The 15,772-nt window shown below is 41.5% G+C and overlaps 1 protein-coding gene across 2 annotated transcripts in view; it reads left to right on the forward strand.

Annotated features, from left to right (window-relative positions):
• The window catches only part of dek (DEK proto-oncogene), a 48,506-nt gene that overhangs the window by 23,116 nt on the left and 9,618 nt on the right, over positions 1–15,772 (forward strand). For both annotated transcript variants that reach the window (XM_034173924.1, XM_034173923.1), the window contains 3 exons: positions 2,662–2,737; positions 3,230–3,369; positions 3,455–3,523. In XM_034173924.1, coding sequence (XP_034029815.1) covers positions 2,662–2,737; positions 3,230–3,369; positions 3,455–3,523 — 285 coding nt within the window. The remainder of the gene's footprint in view (positions 1–2,661; positions 2,738–3,229; positions 3,370–3,454; positions 3,524–15,772) is intronic.

A 15,772-nucleotide genomic window follows, 5' to 3' on the forward strand; every position in this document is an offset into this window, starting at 1 on the left:
TTCCATTAACTTTACTAGTAATGACTTCATGACTTTCTTTGCTAACAAAATTTTGACTATTAGAGAAAAAATTACTCATAACCATCCCAAAGATGTATCGTTATCTTTGGCTGCTTTCAGTGATGCCGGTATTTGGTTAGACTCTTTCTCTCCGGTTGTTCTGTCTGAGTTATTTTCATTGGTTGCTTCGTCCAAACCATCGGCATGTTTATTGGACCCCATTCCTGCCAGGCTGCTCAAGGAAGTCCTACCATTATTTAATGCTTCAATCTTAAATATGATCAATCTATCTTTGTTAGTTGGTTATGTACCACAGGCCTTTAAGGTGGCAGTAATTAAACCATTACTTAAAAAGCCATCACTTGATCCAGCTATCTTAGCTAATTATAGGCCAATTTCCAACCTTCCTTTTCTCTCAAAGATTCTTGAGAGGGTAGTTGTAAAACAGTTAACTGATCACCTGCAGAGGAATGGTCTATTTGAAGAGTTTCAGTCAGGTTTTAGAATTCATCATAGTACAGAAACAGCATTAGTGAAGGTTACAAATGATCTTCTTATGGCTTCGGACAGTGGACTTATCTCTGTGCTTGTTCTGTTGGACCTCAGTGCTGCTTTTGATACTGTTGACCATAAAATTTTATTACAGAGATTAGAGCATGTCATAGGTATTAAAGGCACTGCGCTGCAGTGGTTTGAATCATATTTGTCTAATAGATTACAGTTTGTTCATGTAAATGGGGAATCTTCTTCACAGACTAAAGTTAATTATGGAGTTCCACAAGGTTCTGTGCTAGGACCAATTTTATTCACTTTATACATGCTTCCCTTAGGCAGTATTATTAGACGGTATTGCTTAAATTTTCATTGTTACGCAGATGATACCCAGCTTTATCTATCCATGAAGCCAGAGGATACACACCAATTAGCTAACCTGCAGGATTGTCTTACAGACATAAAGACATGGATGACCTCTAATTTCCTGCTTTTAAACTCAGATAAAACTGAAGTTATTGTACTTGGCCCCACAAATCTTAGAAGCATGGTGTCTAACCAGATCGTTACTCTGGATGGCATTTCCCTGATCTCTAGTAATACTGTGAGAAATCTTGGAGTCATTTTTGATCAGGATATGTCATTCAAGGCGCATATTAAACAAATATGTAGGACTGCCTTTTTGCATTTACGCAATATCTCTAAAATCAGAAAGGTCTTGTCTCAGAGTGATGCTGAAAAACTAATTCATGCATTTATTTCCTCTAGGCTGGACTATTGTAATTCATTATTATCAGGTTGTCCTAAAAGTTCCCTAAAAAGCCTTCAGTTGGTTCAGAATGCTGCAGCTAGAGTACTGACGGGGACTGGCAGGAGAGAGCATATCTCACCCGTGTTGGCCTCTCTTCATTGGCTTCCTGTTAATTCTAGAATAGAATTTAAAATTCTTCTTCTTACTTATAAGGTTTTGAATAATCAGGTCCCATCTTATCTTAGGGACCTCGTAGTACCATATTACCCCATTAGAGCGCTTCGCTCTGAGACTGCGGGCTTACTTGTAGTTCCTAGGGTTTGTAAGAGTAGAATGGGAGGCAGAGCCTTCAGCTTTCAGGCTCCTCTCCTGTGGAACCAGCTCCCAATTCAGATCAGGGAGACAGATACCCTCTCTACTTTTAAGATTAGGCTTAAAACTTTCCTTTTCGCTAAGGCTTATAGTTAGGGCTGGATCGGGTGACCCTGGACCATCCCTTGGTTATGCTGCTTTAGACGTAGATTGTGGGGGGTTCCCATGATGCACTGTTTCTTTCTCTTTTTGCTCCGTATGCATCACTCTGCATTTAATCATTAGTGATCGATCTCTACCCCCCTTCACGGCATGTCTTTTTCCTGGTTTTTTCCCTCAGCCCCAACCAGTCTCAGCAGAAGACTGCCCCTCCCTGAGCCTGGTTCTGCTGGAGGTTTCTTCCTGTTAAAAGGGAGTTTTTCCTTCCCACTGTTGCCAAGTGCTTGCTCATAGGGGGTCGTTTTGACCGTTGGGGTTTTTCATAATTATTGTATGGCCTTGCCTTACAATATGGAGCGCCTTGGGGCAACTGTTTGTTGTGATTTGGCGCTATATAAGAAAAAAGTTGATTGATTGATTGACCTGCGTTCGTTCAGTCGTAGTAATAAAATAATAAGATGTTTTAGCAGTGAGCTTGGAACCTGAAGGGGGCGCTTTGACTGAAACTGGTAAAGACTACTGCAAAATCAATTTTAATGTTGTAATCTCCAAAATTCTGTGTCCCAGTAATTCTTTGTGCATCTTCCAACACAGCATAATTTTGGAGGGTGGGGTGGACTGCCAAATGTGTAATTTGTATCAGTAAGTGACATGTTTGCATACCTTTTGCATTTCCCTACAATATATAAGAAAATCATGTATTTAATTATTTTTACAATAACTGTGTTATGTGATTATTGGAAACATTCTATGTATTAAGCACCACAGGTTTCCTAAATTTATATCATTTGCAAAAAAATCACTCCCTGAAAGCAACATTAAGGTAAAGTTTAAAAGTTGTAAAGGTCAAACTCTTGCTTTGTCTAAGATCTGATATTTGTGATTATTTTTGTGTCTGTGGTATTTGTTTTGTTTGAGTTGATGTCAGTTTATTTTTTGTTTTTCAGCCCAAAACAAAGAAATCAGCTGCAAAAGCCAAGAGAGCCGACAGCAGCAGCAACAGAAAAAACAACACAAACACCGGTAAAGTCACTCACATAAATATGCCTGTTAAACGGGCACATTCTACATTTCTGGAAAAAAATTTCATTACTGCCAGGAGTTTTCCAAAATGTGGAAGAATTTAGTTTTTCTCTCTGCTTTTGAGGCTCTTTGGATATTCTATAAAAATCAACTTACTGACACTTGAAGCCTGTTTAGCTTTGATAATCAGAGATGTTTATTGATCCTTTTCTCTAGAATATTCCTTTTGTATCATTTTGTTTGTTTTCCTATAGGACAAAAATAAGATTAAGTTACGATATAAATTGTTGATTTTTAGAGGTTGATCTATTAGAGATTATTTTTGGAAAATTAATTAGGGGAGATTAATTTTGACCAGTATACAAGTTAACTTGTGAACTGGGGAACAGTTGTCTGTAATTCTGCATGTTGCGTTCAAAGTTCTGAAATGTCCCGTTCGGGTCTGAAGAATTGACGCAGCAAGTTTTCTGGGGTTTGTTTTTCCGTTTGTAGCTGACGACAGTTCGGACGACGAGCCGCTGATTAAGATGATAAAGAAGGCACCGAGCGAGGAGGAGCTGAAGGAGACTGTGCAGGGACTGCTGAAGGAGGCCAACCTGGAGGAGATGACCATGAAGCAGATCTGCCGGAAGGTAATGCACCCCCAAACCCTCCCGCTGTTGCAGCTCTTCCTTTTGTCCTAAAGCATTGTGGGAAAAGGTGTATGCTGTCTTTCAGGTTTTTGACACGTATCCAGATTACGACCTGACCAGCAAGAAGGACTTTATCAAAAACACAGTGAAATCTGTGAGTAGTCTGTTACTAACCAGGCAGAATAGTCTTCTTATTGCTCAAGATGATGGATGATGATGTTTTGGGGCCTATTTGTCTTCATAGATTATGCACTGTTTGAAGTTGTTAACCCTCTGGGGTCCAAAAGTGTTTTCTCCATTTTATTCATTTTTTTAATACTTTCAATAATTCACCTTTTAAGGCGCTTTTATTTTCATTTTTTGTATAACGCCCATATGTTGCATGTCAAAGCATTCAGAAGAAACTTTCAGAATATGTCATATCATACTGTATTTTCCGGAGCATAAGTCACACCTGTTAAAAATGCCTCTTGAAGAAAACACGTTGCACTTTTTTCTGTTATGAGCGCTTTAATTTGGGATGTTTGTAGTGTATTTTTTTTTTTTTTTACTGGCATTCTTTTATTATTGGAGGTTTTTGTTTGCAGCTTTGACTCTTGGGAAAGTTCTACATAAATAGTCATTACTATTATTAATAACAAACATAAATTTTCAGTATATATGTTGCACCAGAGTATAAATCGCAGGGCCTCCCAAACTAGTTAAAAAAAAAAAAAAAAAAAAAAAAAAATGCAACTTAAACTCTGGAAAATACTACAATTGTCAGACACTGTGTAAAGAAATAATTCTATAGTGGGAAAAATTTAATTCATTTTTAGAAAATTCTTCAAAAATCTTTATTGAAAATATACATTTACTCACTTTTTCTGGGCCATTTCTGAGATCAGTGTAAATCTGTTGAGAAAACAAGTGCTTTAACTCGTGGGTCATCCATGCGAGTTAAATCTTTCTTCATATGCATTGAAACCACAATAGCGCTGCTGAAACTGCAGGCTAAAATGCACGTCATTGGTTACTTTTTCTACAACAGCGAACTTTGAGCCAGTCAGAATCTTTGTCATATCTAAAGTCAGTGAAAGTACCCGAACGTGGACATTTTGCATTTCCGCAAGTTTTGGTCTGTCGAGCTGTGCCTGTAACATAGCCAAAATTACAGAGAACGAGGACGAAGACTGTGTTAAAGACATCGATAGTGGTGTTTAAAAAAAAAAAAAAAAAAAGGTTTAAGTGGACATGTTTGGAGTGGGAGGTGGACGTGGACAAAGGCAAGACTCAGAGAATTAGTTTGCAAGGTTGAGCTCCCCGGTAAGGCCCTCTGCACGCTATGTTCAGATTTCATCAACAAACTGTGGAAGAACACTGCAAGACGAAGAATCGTCATCAAATTAATATTAAACGGACTAATCTGCCCGGGTCCAGAAGAGCGTGGAAGAGGCACAGCGAGCCCCAAAGCTCACAGCACTTAAGGGGGAGTGCTGAGTTCCTGACACCGGTCAGCGACTGAACATCCAGTGCTCAGGTGCATGACCAATAATTCTATTCATGCAATTAAAATGTGTTAACAGTCACTGAAATTTTTAAGTGTGGTGCAGTATAAATATACTGTACATGTACTGAAGTGAAATTCAGTGCTGTAAAACCACCATTTGTATATGGATTTTGTCAAAATTTGTTTCCATGCTCCGTTTATTTTGTCATATAAAACCACTAGCTAAATGGCAAATGGACTGCATTTATAGAGCGCTTTTCCATCTGCATGAGACGCTCGAAGCGCTTTACAATAATGCCTCACATTCACCCTGATGTCAGGGTGCTGCCACACAAGGTGCTCACTACACACCGGGAGCAACTAGGAGATTAAGGACCTTGCCCAACGGTCCGGTTAGGCTAAGATTTGAACCAAGGATCCTCTGGTCTCAAGCCTAACGCTTAATCACTAGACCATCACTTACCCTAGCTAACTTAAAAATATACATATGTTTTTTATGGCTTGATTTTGACACGAAACATGCTTTTTCTGAAAATGTGACCGTGTGGAGAAAAACAAAACAAAGGAGCCCTTCTTCCTTTGTAGTGTATAACGGCAGGTGGCATCCTTATTGTTCAGGGTTCACCCCAGACAATGGAACAACAGCGTTGTGCCATTATACTGTTATGACAGTGCCATTATACTGCGCCATGCTGTCAGATATTTTTTTAATCCAGAGAGGCTGTTTGTGCTGAATGGACTGCTGCCTGCTCCCCTGCCGGCAGAGAGAGAGAGAGAGCAAAAACTCTTTCAATAAAAACAGCTCCTTCTGCCTGCGTAACGAGTGACACATTAAGGCTTTTACAGATGAAAGCCTTCATGTTTCTAAAGTTTGGTCAAATAAGCCGCAAAGACTGTGTGAGAGTGACAAGTCTCTCGTTCCCTCACACACACACAGAGGGAGAGAGGCTACACGCTGTAAAAAAGCATCGAAGCAATTTTAATCAATGATCATCTTCACTACACAGCCTCAGTGAAACGGTAAAGTGTGAAAAACTGATTCAGAAAGTTTTTCCATCCAGGATCTCATCTATAAAAGAGCAGATTTACTTCTTGCAGAAGTATTTTTTTGTTTTTCTTTTTATTATTGTTGTTTATGCACCAATGACACCAGATCATATTACTTGTATGTGAGAACTTGCTTTGCAATAAATTTTGTTCTGATTTGACAATCAAATCAGTTCAGGTTTAGCTCTTGTTCAAAGAAGACAACTACTGGTTATATTGTTTACAAAAAAAAAATGCAGTCCCACTCAGAAATGTTGAAAAGAAAAAACCCTAAACCATCAACATGACAGTAAAAGTCTTACTGGATTAAAGGTACAGTGTGTCATTTTTGAAGAGGAGAGCAAATGTTATGTCCATCAAATATTAATGTGTTTTTAAACTTTTCAATGTCAATTTTATTAACTTAGACAAAAACATGCCATAAAGAACTTTGATATTACAACATAAGTTTTTTTTTTTTTTTTTTTTTTTTTTTTCTTGCTTTCAGTGCATCTAAAACCAGTCAAAATGACTCGCAGCGTGCCGCCTTGGGTGATAATTGCCCACAGCACTGCTACACTAAAAATTTCTGAGGAGAACCTGTTGTTACCTTACTGCCACCTGCTGCATCAGTCTGTTATAGCATTATAGCAGGACTAAATCCTGTCCACAAGTCCAGTGTCTTTCAAGTATTTAAAAAGCTAATACTTCCCTTCTCACTTGGTTAAAATACTTCCTACAGAGAAACTTTTAGAAACTTCTGCTGACTGACGTAAGTAGTCGGTTTCAGATTTCAGAATTTATTATGGGACAATAATTTGTAAGCATACATTTCATATGTAAATAATGGGTTCACAAATGATTTTGGCTCGCAAAAGTAGTGTAATATATGAAGAAGGCTGTACGTCAATGTGTAATATATGTCAAAAATAAAAATACTTTTTTTTTTTTTTTAGTGCACCGTGTCTGTGACATTCCAGTTACCAAATGTGAGCGGTACAATAAAATAAGATAATCCTTTAATAGTCCCATGATGGGGAAATTTACAATGTTACAGTAGCACAAGGACAGTCAGAGTAACAGTGCAAATGTGCAAAAATAAGGTAAAAGAAAAATAATTACCAAAGTACGGAAGTCAAGTTCTGTACGGACTAATATATGCAGTGGAATAGATTACACTATATTCAAGCAGAAAGAATGTTTTGTGATGTTGTACACGAGTGTACAAGCATTATTGCACAGAATGTGTAGTATTACTGCAAATGGCTGAAAAATTGTTACTGTAACGATATTAAGGATCTGAGCGTTTGACTGGGAACGGTGCTGGTTGTGGAGTCTGACAGCAGCAGGAAGGAAGGAGCTGTGGTGTCGCTCCTTCGCACGTTTTGGGTGGAGCAGCCTGTCGCTGAAGGAGCTCTCCAGTGTAGTCAGGGTGTCACTCACGGAGAGGCATTCTCCAGCAAGGATCATCCTCCTTTCTCCTGCCTCCTGCATGGAGTCCGGGGGACTTCGCAGGACAGAGCTGGCCTTCCTAATCACTTTCTCAAGTGTCAATGTATTGCACATTAAAATGTCCAGAAGAATCTCAACTCGGAATATGTTACCAGGGATGAGAATTTTCCGCGGATCCGCAGATTTCAGAGTTGAGAAAAAGTTTGGGTGGGTGGTGCAGCGCGGGTCATCTGTGCGAGTGAAATCTTTCATCGTATGCATGGGGACCATAATAGTGCTGCCGAAACTGCAAGCTAAAATGTGCAAAATCATTGGTTACATCTCCTTCAACAGCAAATTTTCAGCCAATCAGAATCTCTGTAATATCTGAAGTCACTGAAAGTACCTGGATGTGGATATTGTGAGTTTCCGCAAGTTTTGGTCTGTCGAGCTGTGCCTGTAACATGGCCAAAATTACTGAGAGACAATGATAATGGTGTTTAAAAAAAAAAAAAAAAAGAAAAAAAAAAAAGGCTCAAGCAGGCATGTTTAGTCCAGGAGGTGGATGTGGATGGGACAAAGGCAGGACTTGGTGAATTAGTCCGCAAGGTTGAGCTTCTCTATAAAGCCCTCTGCAGATTATGTTTGGATTTCATCAACAAAACATTGGAAGAACACTGCAAGATGAAGAAACATGTCAGCAAAGTTAATATTAAATGGACTAATGTGTCCGGCTCCAGAAGAGCGCAGAAGAGGCACAGTGAGCCCCAAAGCCTACAGCACTCGTACCGGTAAGGGGAGTGCTGAGCTCCTGACACCCATCAGCGACTGAACATTCAGTGCTCAGGTGCATGTCAGTAATTCTTCTCATGCAGTTAAATTGTTACAATCAATCAATCAGTTTTTTTTTATATAGCGCCAAATCACAACAAACAGTTGCCCCAAGGCGCTTTATATTGTAAGGCAAGGCCATACAATAATTATGTAAAACCCCAACGGTCAAAACGACCCCCTGTGAGCAAGCACTTGGCTACAGTGGGAAGGAAAAACTCCCTTTTAACAGGAAGAAATCTCCAGCAGAACCAGGCTCAGGGAGGGGCAGTCTTCTGCTGGGACTGGTTGGGGCTGAGGGAGAGAACCAGGAAAAAGACATGCTGTGGAGGGGAGCAGAGATCGATCACTAATGATTAAATGCAGAGTGGTGCATACAGAGCAAAAAGAGAAAGAAACAGTGCATCATGGGAACCCCCCAGCAGTCTACGTCTATAGCAGCATAACTAAGGGATGGTTCAGGGTCACCTGATCCAGCCCTAACTATAAGCTTTAGCAAAAAGGAAAGTTTTAAGCCTAATCTTAAAAGTAGAGAGGGTGTCTGTCTCCCTGATCTGAATTGGGAGCTGGTTCCACAGGAGAGGAGCCTGAAAGCTGAAGGCTCTGCCTCCCATTTTACTCTTACAAACCCTAGGAACTACAAGTAAGCCTGCAGTCTGAGAGCGAAGCGCTCTATTGGGGTGATATGGTACTATGAGGTCCCTAAGATAAGATGGGACCTGATTATTCAAAACCTTATAAGTAAGAAGAAGAATTTTAAATTCTATTCTAGAATTAACAGGAAGCCAATGAAGAGAGGCCAATATGGGTGAGATATGCTCTCTCCTTCTAGTCCCTGTGAGTATTCTAGCTGCAGCATTTTGAATTAACTGAAGGCTTTTCAGGGAACTTTTAGGACAACCTGATAATAATGAATTACAATAGTCCAGCCTAGAGGAAATAAATGCATGAATTAGTTTTTCAGCATCACTCTGAGACAAGACCTTTCTAATTTTAGAGATATTGCGTAAATGCAAAAAAGCAGTCCTACATATTTGTTTAATATGCGCATTGAATGACATATCCTGATCAAAAATGACTCCAAGATTTCTCACAGTATTACTAGAGGTCAGGGTAATGCCATCCAGAGTAAGGATCTGGTTAGACACCATGTTTCTAAGATTTGTGGGGCCAAGTACAATAACTTCAGTTTTATCTGAGTTTAAAAGCAGGAAATTAGAGGTCATCCATGTCTTTATGTCTGTAAGACAATCCTGCAGTTTAGCTAATTGGTGTGTGTCCTCTGGCTTCATGGATAGATAAAGCTGGGTATCATCTGCGTAACAATGAAAATTTAAGCAATACCGTCTAATAATACTGCCTAAGGGAAGCATTTATAAAGTGAATAAAATTTGTCCTAGCACAGAACCTTGTGAAACTCCATAATTAACTTTAGTCTGTGAAGAAGATTCCCCATTTACATGAACAAATTGTAATCTATTAGACAAATATGATTCAAACCACTGCAGCGCAGTGCCTTTAATACCTATGGCATGCTCTAATCTCTGTAATAAAATTTTATGGTCAACAGTATCAAAAGCAGCACTGAGGTCTAACAGAACAAGCACAGAGATGAGTCCACTGTCCGAGGCCATAAGAAGATCATTTGTAACCTTCACTAATGCTGTTTCTGTACTATGATGAATTCTAAAACCTGACTGAAACTCTTCAAATAGACCATTCCTCTGCAGATGATCAGTTAGCTGTTTTACAACTACCCTTTCAAGAATTTTTGAGAGAAAAGGAAGGTTGGAGATTGGCCTATAACTAGCTAAGATAGCTGGGTCAAGTGATGGCTTTTTAAGTAATGGTTTAATTACTGCCACCTTAAAAGCCTGTGGTACATAGCCAACTAACAAAGATAGATTGATCATATTTAAGATTGAAGCATTAAATAATGGTAGGGCTTCCTTGAGCAGCCTGGTAGGAATGGGGTCTAATAGACATGTTGATGGTTTGGATGAAGTAACTAATGAAAATAACTCGGAGAGAAAGAGTCTAACCAAATACCGGCATCACTGAAAGCAGCCAAAGATAACGATACGTCTTTGGGATGGTTATGAGTAATTTTTTCTCTAATAGTTAAAATTTTGTTAGCAAAGAAAGTCATGAAGTCATTACTAGTTAAAGTTAATGGAATACTCAGCTCAATAGAGCTCTGACTCTTTGTCAGCCTGGCTACAGTGCTGAAAAGAAACCTGGGGTTCTTATTTTCTTCAATTAGTGATGAGTAGAAAGATGTCCTAGCTTTATGGAGGGCTTTTTTTATAGAGCAACAGACTCTTTTTCCAGGCTAAGTGAAGATCTTCTAAATTAGTGAGACGCCATTTCCTCTCCAACTTACGGGTTATCTGCTTTAAGCTACGAGTTTGTGAGTTATACCACGGAGTCAGGCACTTCTGATTTAAAGCTCTCTTTTTCAGAGGAGCTACAGCATCCAAAGTTGTCTTCAATGAGGATGTAAAACTATTGACGAGATACTCTATCTCACTTACAGAGTTTAGGTAGCTACTCTGCACTGTGTTGGTATATGGCATTGGAGAACATAACAAAGAAGGAATCATATCCTTAAACCTAGTTACAGCACTTTCCGAAAGACTTCTACTGTAATGAAACTTATTCCCCACTGCTGGGTAGTCCATTAAAGTAAATGTAAATGTTATTAAGAAATGATCAGACAGAAGGGGGTTTTCAGGGAATACTGTTAAGTCTTCAATTTCCATACCATAAGTCAGAACAAGATCTAAGGTATGATTAAAGTGGTGGGTGGACTCATTTACATTTTGAGCAAAGCCAATCGAGTCTAACAATAGATTAAATGCAGTGTTGAGGCTGTCATTCTCAGCATCTGTGTGGATGTTAAAATCGCCCACTATAATGCTATATTAGTTTTTCTTTTTGAATTTTTATGCTTAAATAGATTTTTGCTGGTTGTTGGTGGTCTGGGAGCAGGCACCGTCTCTACAGGGATGGGGTAGTGAGGGGATGGCAGGGGGAGAGAAGCTGCAGAGAGGTGTGTAAGACTACAACTCTGCTTCCTGGTCCCAACCCTGGATAGTCACGGTTTGGAGGATTTAAGAAAATTAGCCAGATTTCTAGAAATGAGAGCTGCTCCATCCAAAGTGGGATGGATGCCGTCTCTCCTAACAAGACCAGGTTTCCCCAGAAGCTTTGCCAATTATCTATGAAGCCCACCTCATTTTTTGGACACCACTCAGACAGCCAGCAATTCAAGGAGAACATGCGGCTAAACATGTCACTCCCGGTCCGATTGGGGAGGGGCCCAGAGAAAACTACAGAGTCCGACATTATTTTTGCAAAGTTACACACCGATTCAATATTAATTTTAGTGACCTCCGATTGGCGTAACCGGGTGTCATTACTGCCGACGTGAATTACAATCTTACCAAATTTATGCTTAGCCTTAGCCAGCAGTTTCAAATTTCCTTCAATGTCGCCTGCTCTGGCCCCCGGAAGACAATTGACTATGGTTGCTGGTGTCGCTAACTTCACATTTCGCAAAACAGAGTCGCCAATAACCAGAGTTTGATCCTCGGCGGGTGTGTCGTCGAGTGGGGAAAAACGGTTAGAAATGTGAACGGGTTGGCGGTGTACACGGGGCTTCTGTTTAGGGCTACGCTTCCTCCTCAAAGTCACCCAGTCGGCCTGCTTTCCCGGCTGCTCGGGATCTGCCAGAGGGGAACTAACGGCGGCTAAGCTACCTTGGTCCGCACCGACTACAGGGGCCTGGCTAGCTGTAGAATTTTCCACGGTGCGGAGCCGAGTCTCCAATTCGCCCAGCCTGGCCTCCAAAGCTATGAATAAGCTACACTTATTACAAGTACCATTACTGCTCAAAGAGGCCGAGGAATAACTTAACATTTCACACCCAGAGCAGAAAAGTGCGGGAGAGACAGGAGAAGCCGCCATGCTAAATGGGCTAAGAGCTAGTAGCTGCGCTAAGCTAGCAGATCCCTAAAAACACGCAAAGTGAATAATGTGTAAATAATTTAGAGGTGATTCAGCAGAAGGAGTGCTTTAGTTAAGGCACGTGAAGATTACACTGGGAAACAAATCGTTATCTAGATAACTAGATCAATCTAACTGCGCAAATTAAACAGCTAACAGATACAGCAAAACACCGCTGTGCTCCAGAACAGGAAGTGATACAATACCGCAGTGAGAGCCAACCACCAGTAGAGGCAAGACTAAGAGTCAAGACAACAATAAAAACTGCAGTCACTGAAAGTTTTTAAGTGTGGCTCAGCTGTGCAAGTACTGAACTGACCGGCGTTTGTATACAGATTTTCATCAAAAATTGTTCCCATGTTCCATTTATTTCGTCATATAAAACTGCTAACTTAAAAAATAAAACATGTATTTTATGGCTTTATTTTGACACGAAATGCGCTTTTTTTTTTCTCCAAAACGTGACCTTGTAGAGCAGGGGTGGTCAAGTTCGGTCCTCGAGAGCCACCTTCCTGACACTTAGTTGTCTCCCTGCTCCAACACACCTGAATCCAATGAAAGACTCGTTAGCAGAATTTTAATGAGTCTTTCATTGGATTCAGGTGTGTTGGAGCAGGAAGGTGGCTCTCGAGGACTGAACTTGGCCACCCCTGCTGTAGAGAAAACAAACCCTTCTTCTTTTGTGGCAGTCGGTGTGCTTATTGTTGCATTGCTGCCACCTGCTGCATCAGTCCGTTATAGCAAGACTAAATCTTAAGTTCAGTGTGTTTCAAGAAAAAAAGCACTTTCCCTTCTTACTTGACCTTATGGTTAAAATACTTAGTATAGAACCTTCTTTCAGGCTTTACAGTTGATTTCTTTCAGTTTGTACACTTGATAAACTATTAAAAAATTACAAAATATATTTTGCCTGCATGCTGAAATCATCCTGCATCAGTTTTATTTTGGTGAATTTCATAGACTGCGGTACAGTTGGTGCACAGGATGTGTGGTTTTTAATGATACAATGCTTTATGTGCCTGTGGGGTTTTCCTGGTGACTGAAAGGTCTACATTGTCTGTGAGTAATATTTACCTTTTTTTTATATTAAACCGACATGTTATGGTCTTCTAAAACAGTTGATAGATGTATTTTATAACTTAAAAACGGGACCGCTGCTAACGCGTTAGCATGTCTATGGCGTTTTCAATGTTAAAGTTAGCATTAAGCTGTTCGCATCTCAGCACAGTTTGTGTGCATGTTTTCTGTATAATAAATAATGGCTTAGTGTTTGTTGTCGTAAAAGAGTCAAATGTATTACGAATTATAATTTATTTATTTTTATTTATGTATTAATAATAATAATAATCAGAAGAATCAGAATCGCCTTTATTGTAATTTGCATTACAACGAGATTTGAGTGCAATTCCAAAAAGGTGCTTTCCATGGTGCAAGTAATTTTTAGCCAAATGAAAGATCGTGAAATTTAACGGTAAATTATTCAGAGTATATGCACAACTAATATAAACATAAGGTAAAATAAAATGAAATGTGGACTAAGTAATGTAAAACGAGAATTATATACAACTGGTTAAGTTTAATGACAATTTGTTTCAGTCAAACCACATCTAAGCTGTGTTTTTACACAAAAAAATAAAATGCAGTAAATTGCACATTTGTGTCTTTTTCATGAAAATAACTTATTAAAGATCACATATTACACTTTAGTCAGGCCTTTAAAATACTTTTGTGGACTCTTGCTGTAATATGTTGTCAGTGGTTGAGATAGTTGTTCCCATTGTTCTCCTGGGGGATTTCAACGCCCACGTGGGCGGCGACAGTGAGACCTGGAGGGGGGTGATCGGGAAGCACGGCCTCCCCGATCTGAACCCGAGTGGTGTTCAGTTGTTGGACTTCTGTGCTAGTCACAGTTTGTCCATCACGAACACCATGTTCGAGCACAAGGGTGTCCATAAGTGCACATGGCACCAGGACACCCTGAGCCGGAGGTCGATGATCGACTTTGTAGTCGTATCATCTGACCTTCGGCCATGTGTCTTGGACACTCGAGTGAAGAGAGGGGCAGAGCTGGCAGGCCCAAACGTATCGTGAGGGTCTGCTGGGAACGACTGGCGGAACCCTCTGTCAGCGAGGTCTTCAACTCCCACCTCCAGGAGTGCTTCTCCCAGATCCCGGGGGAGGTTGGAGACATGGAGTCCGAGTGGACCATGTTCTCCACCTCCATTGTTGATGCGGCTGCTCGTAGCTGTGGTCGCAAGGTCTCTGGTCCCTGTCGCGGCAGCAATCCCCGAACCCGGTGGTGGACACCGGAAGTAAGGGATGCCATCAAGCTGAAGGAGTCCTACTTATCTTTGTTGGTAGGTGGGACCCCAGAGGCAGCTGTCAGGTACCGGCAGGCCAAGCGTGCCGCAGCCCGTGCAGTCGCAGAGGCAAAAACTCGGGTCTGGGAGGAGTTCGGGGAGGCTATGGAGGAGGACTATCGGTCGGCCTCAAAGAGATTCTGGCAAACCGTCCGATGCCTCAGGAGGCGGAAGCAGCTCTCCACCAGCACTGTTTACGGTGCGGGTGGGGAGCTGTTGACCCTGACTGGGGATGTTGTCGGGCGGTGGAAGGAGTACTTCGAGGATCTCCTCAATCCCATCATCACGTCTTCCGAAGAGGAAGCAGAGACTGGGGACTCGGAGGCGGACTCATCCATTACCCAGGCCGAAGTCACCAAGGTGGTTATAAAGCTCCTCGGTGGCAAGGCTCTTGGGTTGGATGAAATCCATCCTGAGTACCTTAAGTCTCTGGATGTTGTGGGGCCGTCTTGGCTGACACGCCTCTGCAACATCGCGTGGCGATCGGGGACAGTGCCTCTGGATTGGCAGACCAGGGTGGTGGTCCCTCTGTTTAAGAAGGGGGATCGGAGGGTGTGTTCCAACTATAGGGGGATCACACACTCCTCAGCCTCCCCGGTAAGGTTTATTCCAGAGTACTGGAGAGGAGAATTCGACCGATGGTCGAACCTCGGATTCAGGAGGAGCAGTGTGGTTTTCGTCCTGGTCGTGGCACACTGGACCAGCTCTACACGCTCCATCGGGGGCTTGAGGGTTCATGGGAGTTTGTCCAACCAGTCCACATGTGTTTTGTGGATCTGGAGAAGGCATTCGACCGTGTCCCTCGGGGCACCCTATGGGGAGTGCTCCGGGAGTACGGGGTCCGGGGTCCTTTGCTAAGGGCTATCCGGTCCCTGTACGACCGCAGCAGGAGCTTGGTTCACATTGCCGGTAGTAAGTCAAACCTGTTTCCAGTGCATGTTGGCCTCCGCCAGGGCTGCCCTTTGTCACCGGTTCTGTTCATTATTTTTATGGACAGAATTTCTAGGCGCAGCCAGGGTGTAGAGGGGGTCTGGTTTTGGAACCACAGAATCTCGTCTCTGCTGTTTGCGGACGATGTGGTTCTGTTGGCTTCGTCAAATCAGGACCTTCAACGTGCACTGGGGCGGTTTGCAGCCGAGTGTGAAGCGTCCGGGATGAAAATCAGCACCTCCAAATCCGAGGCCATGGTTCTCGACCGGAAAAAAGTGCTTTGCCCTCTTCAGGTCGGTGGAGTGTCCTTGCCTCAAGTGGAGTTTAA

The sequence above is a fragment of the Thalassophryne amazonica genome, chromosome 7 (assembly GCF_902500255.1).
Source record: "Thalassophryne amazonica chromosome 7, fThaAma1.1, whole genome shotgun sequence".
NCBI classification, from domain to species: domain Eukaryota; kingdom Metazoa; phylum Chordata; class Actinopteri; order Batrachoidiformes; family Batrachoididae; genus Thalassophryne; species Thalassophryne amazonica.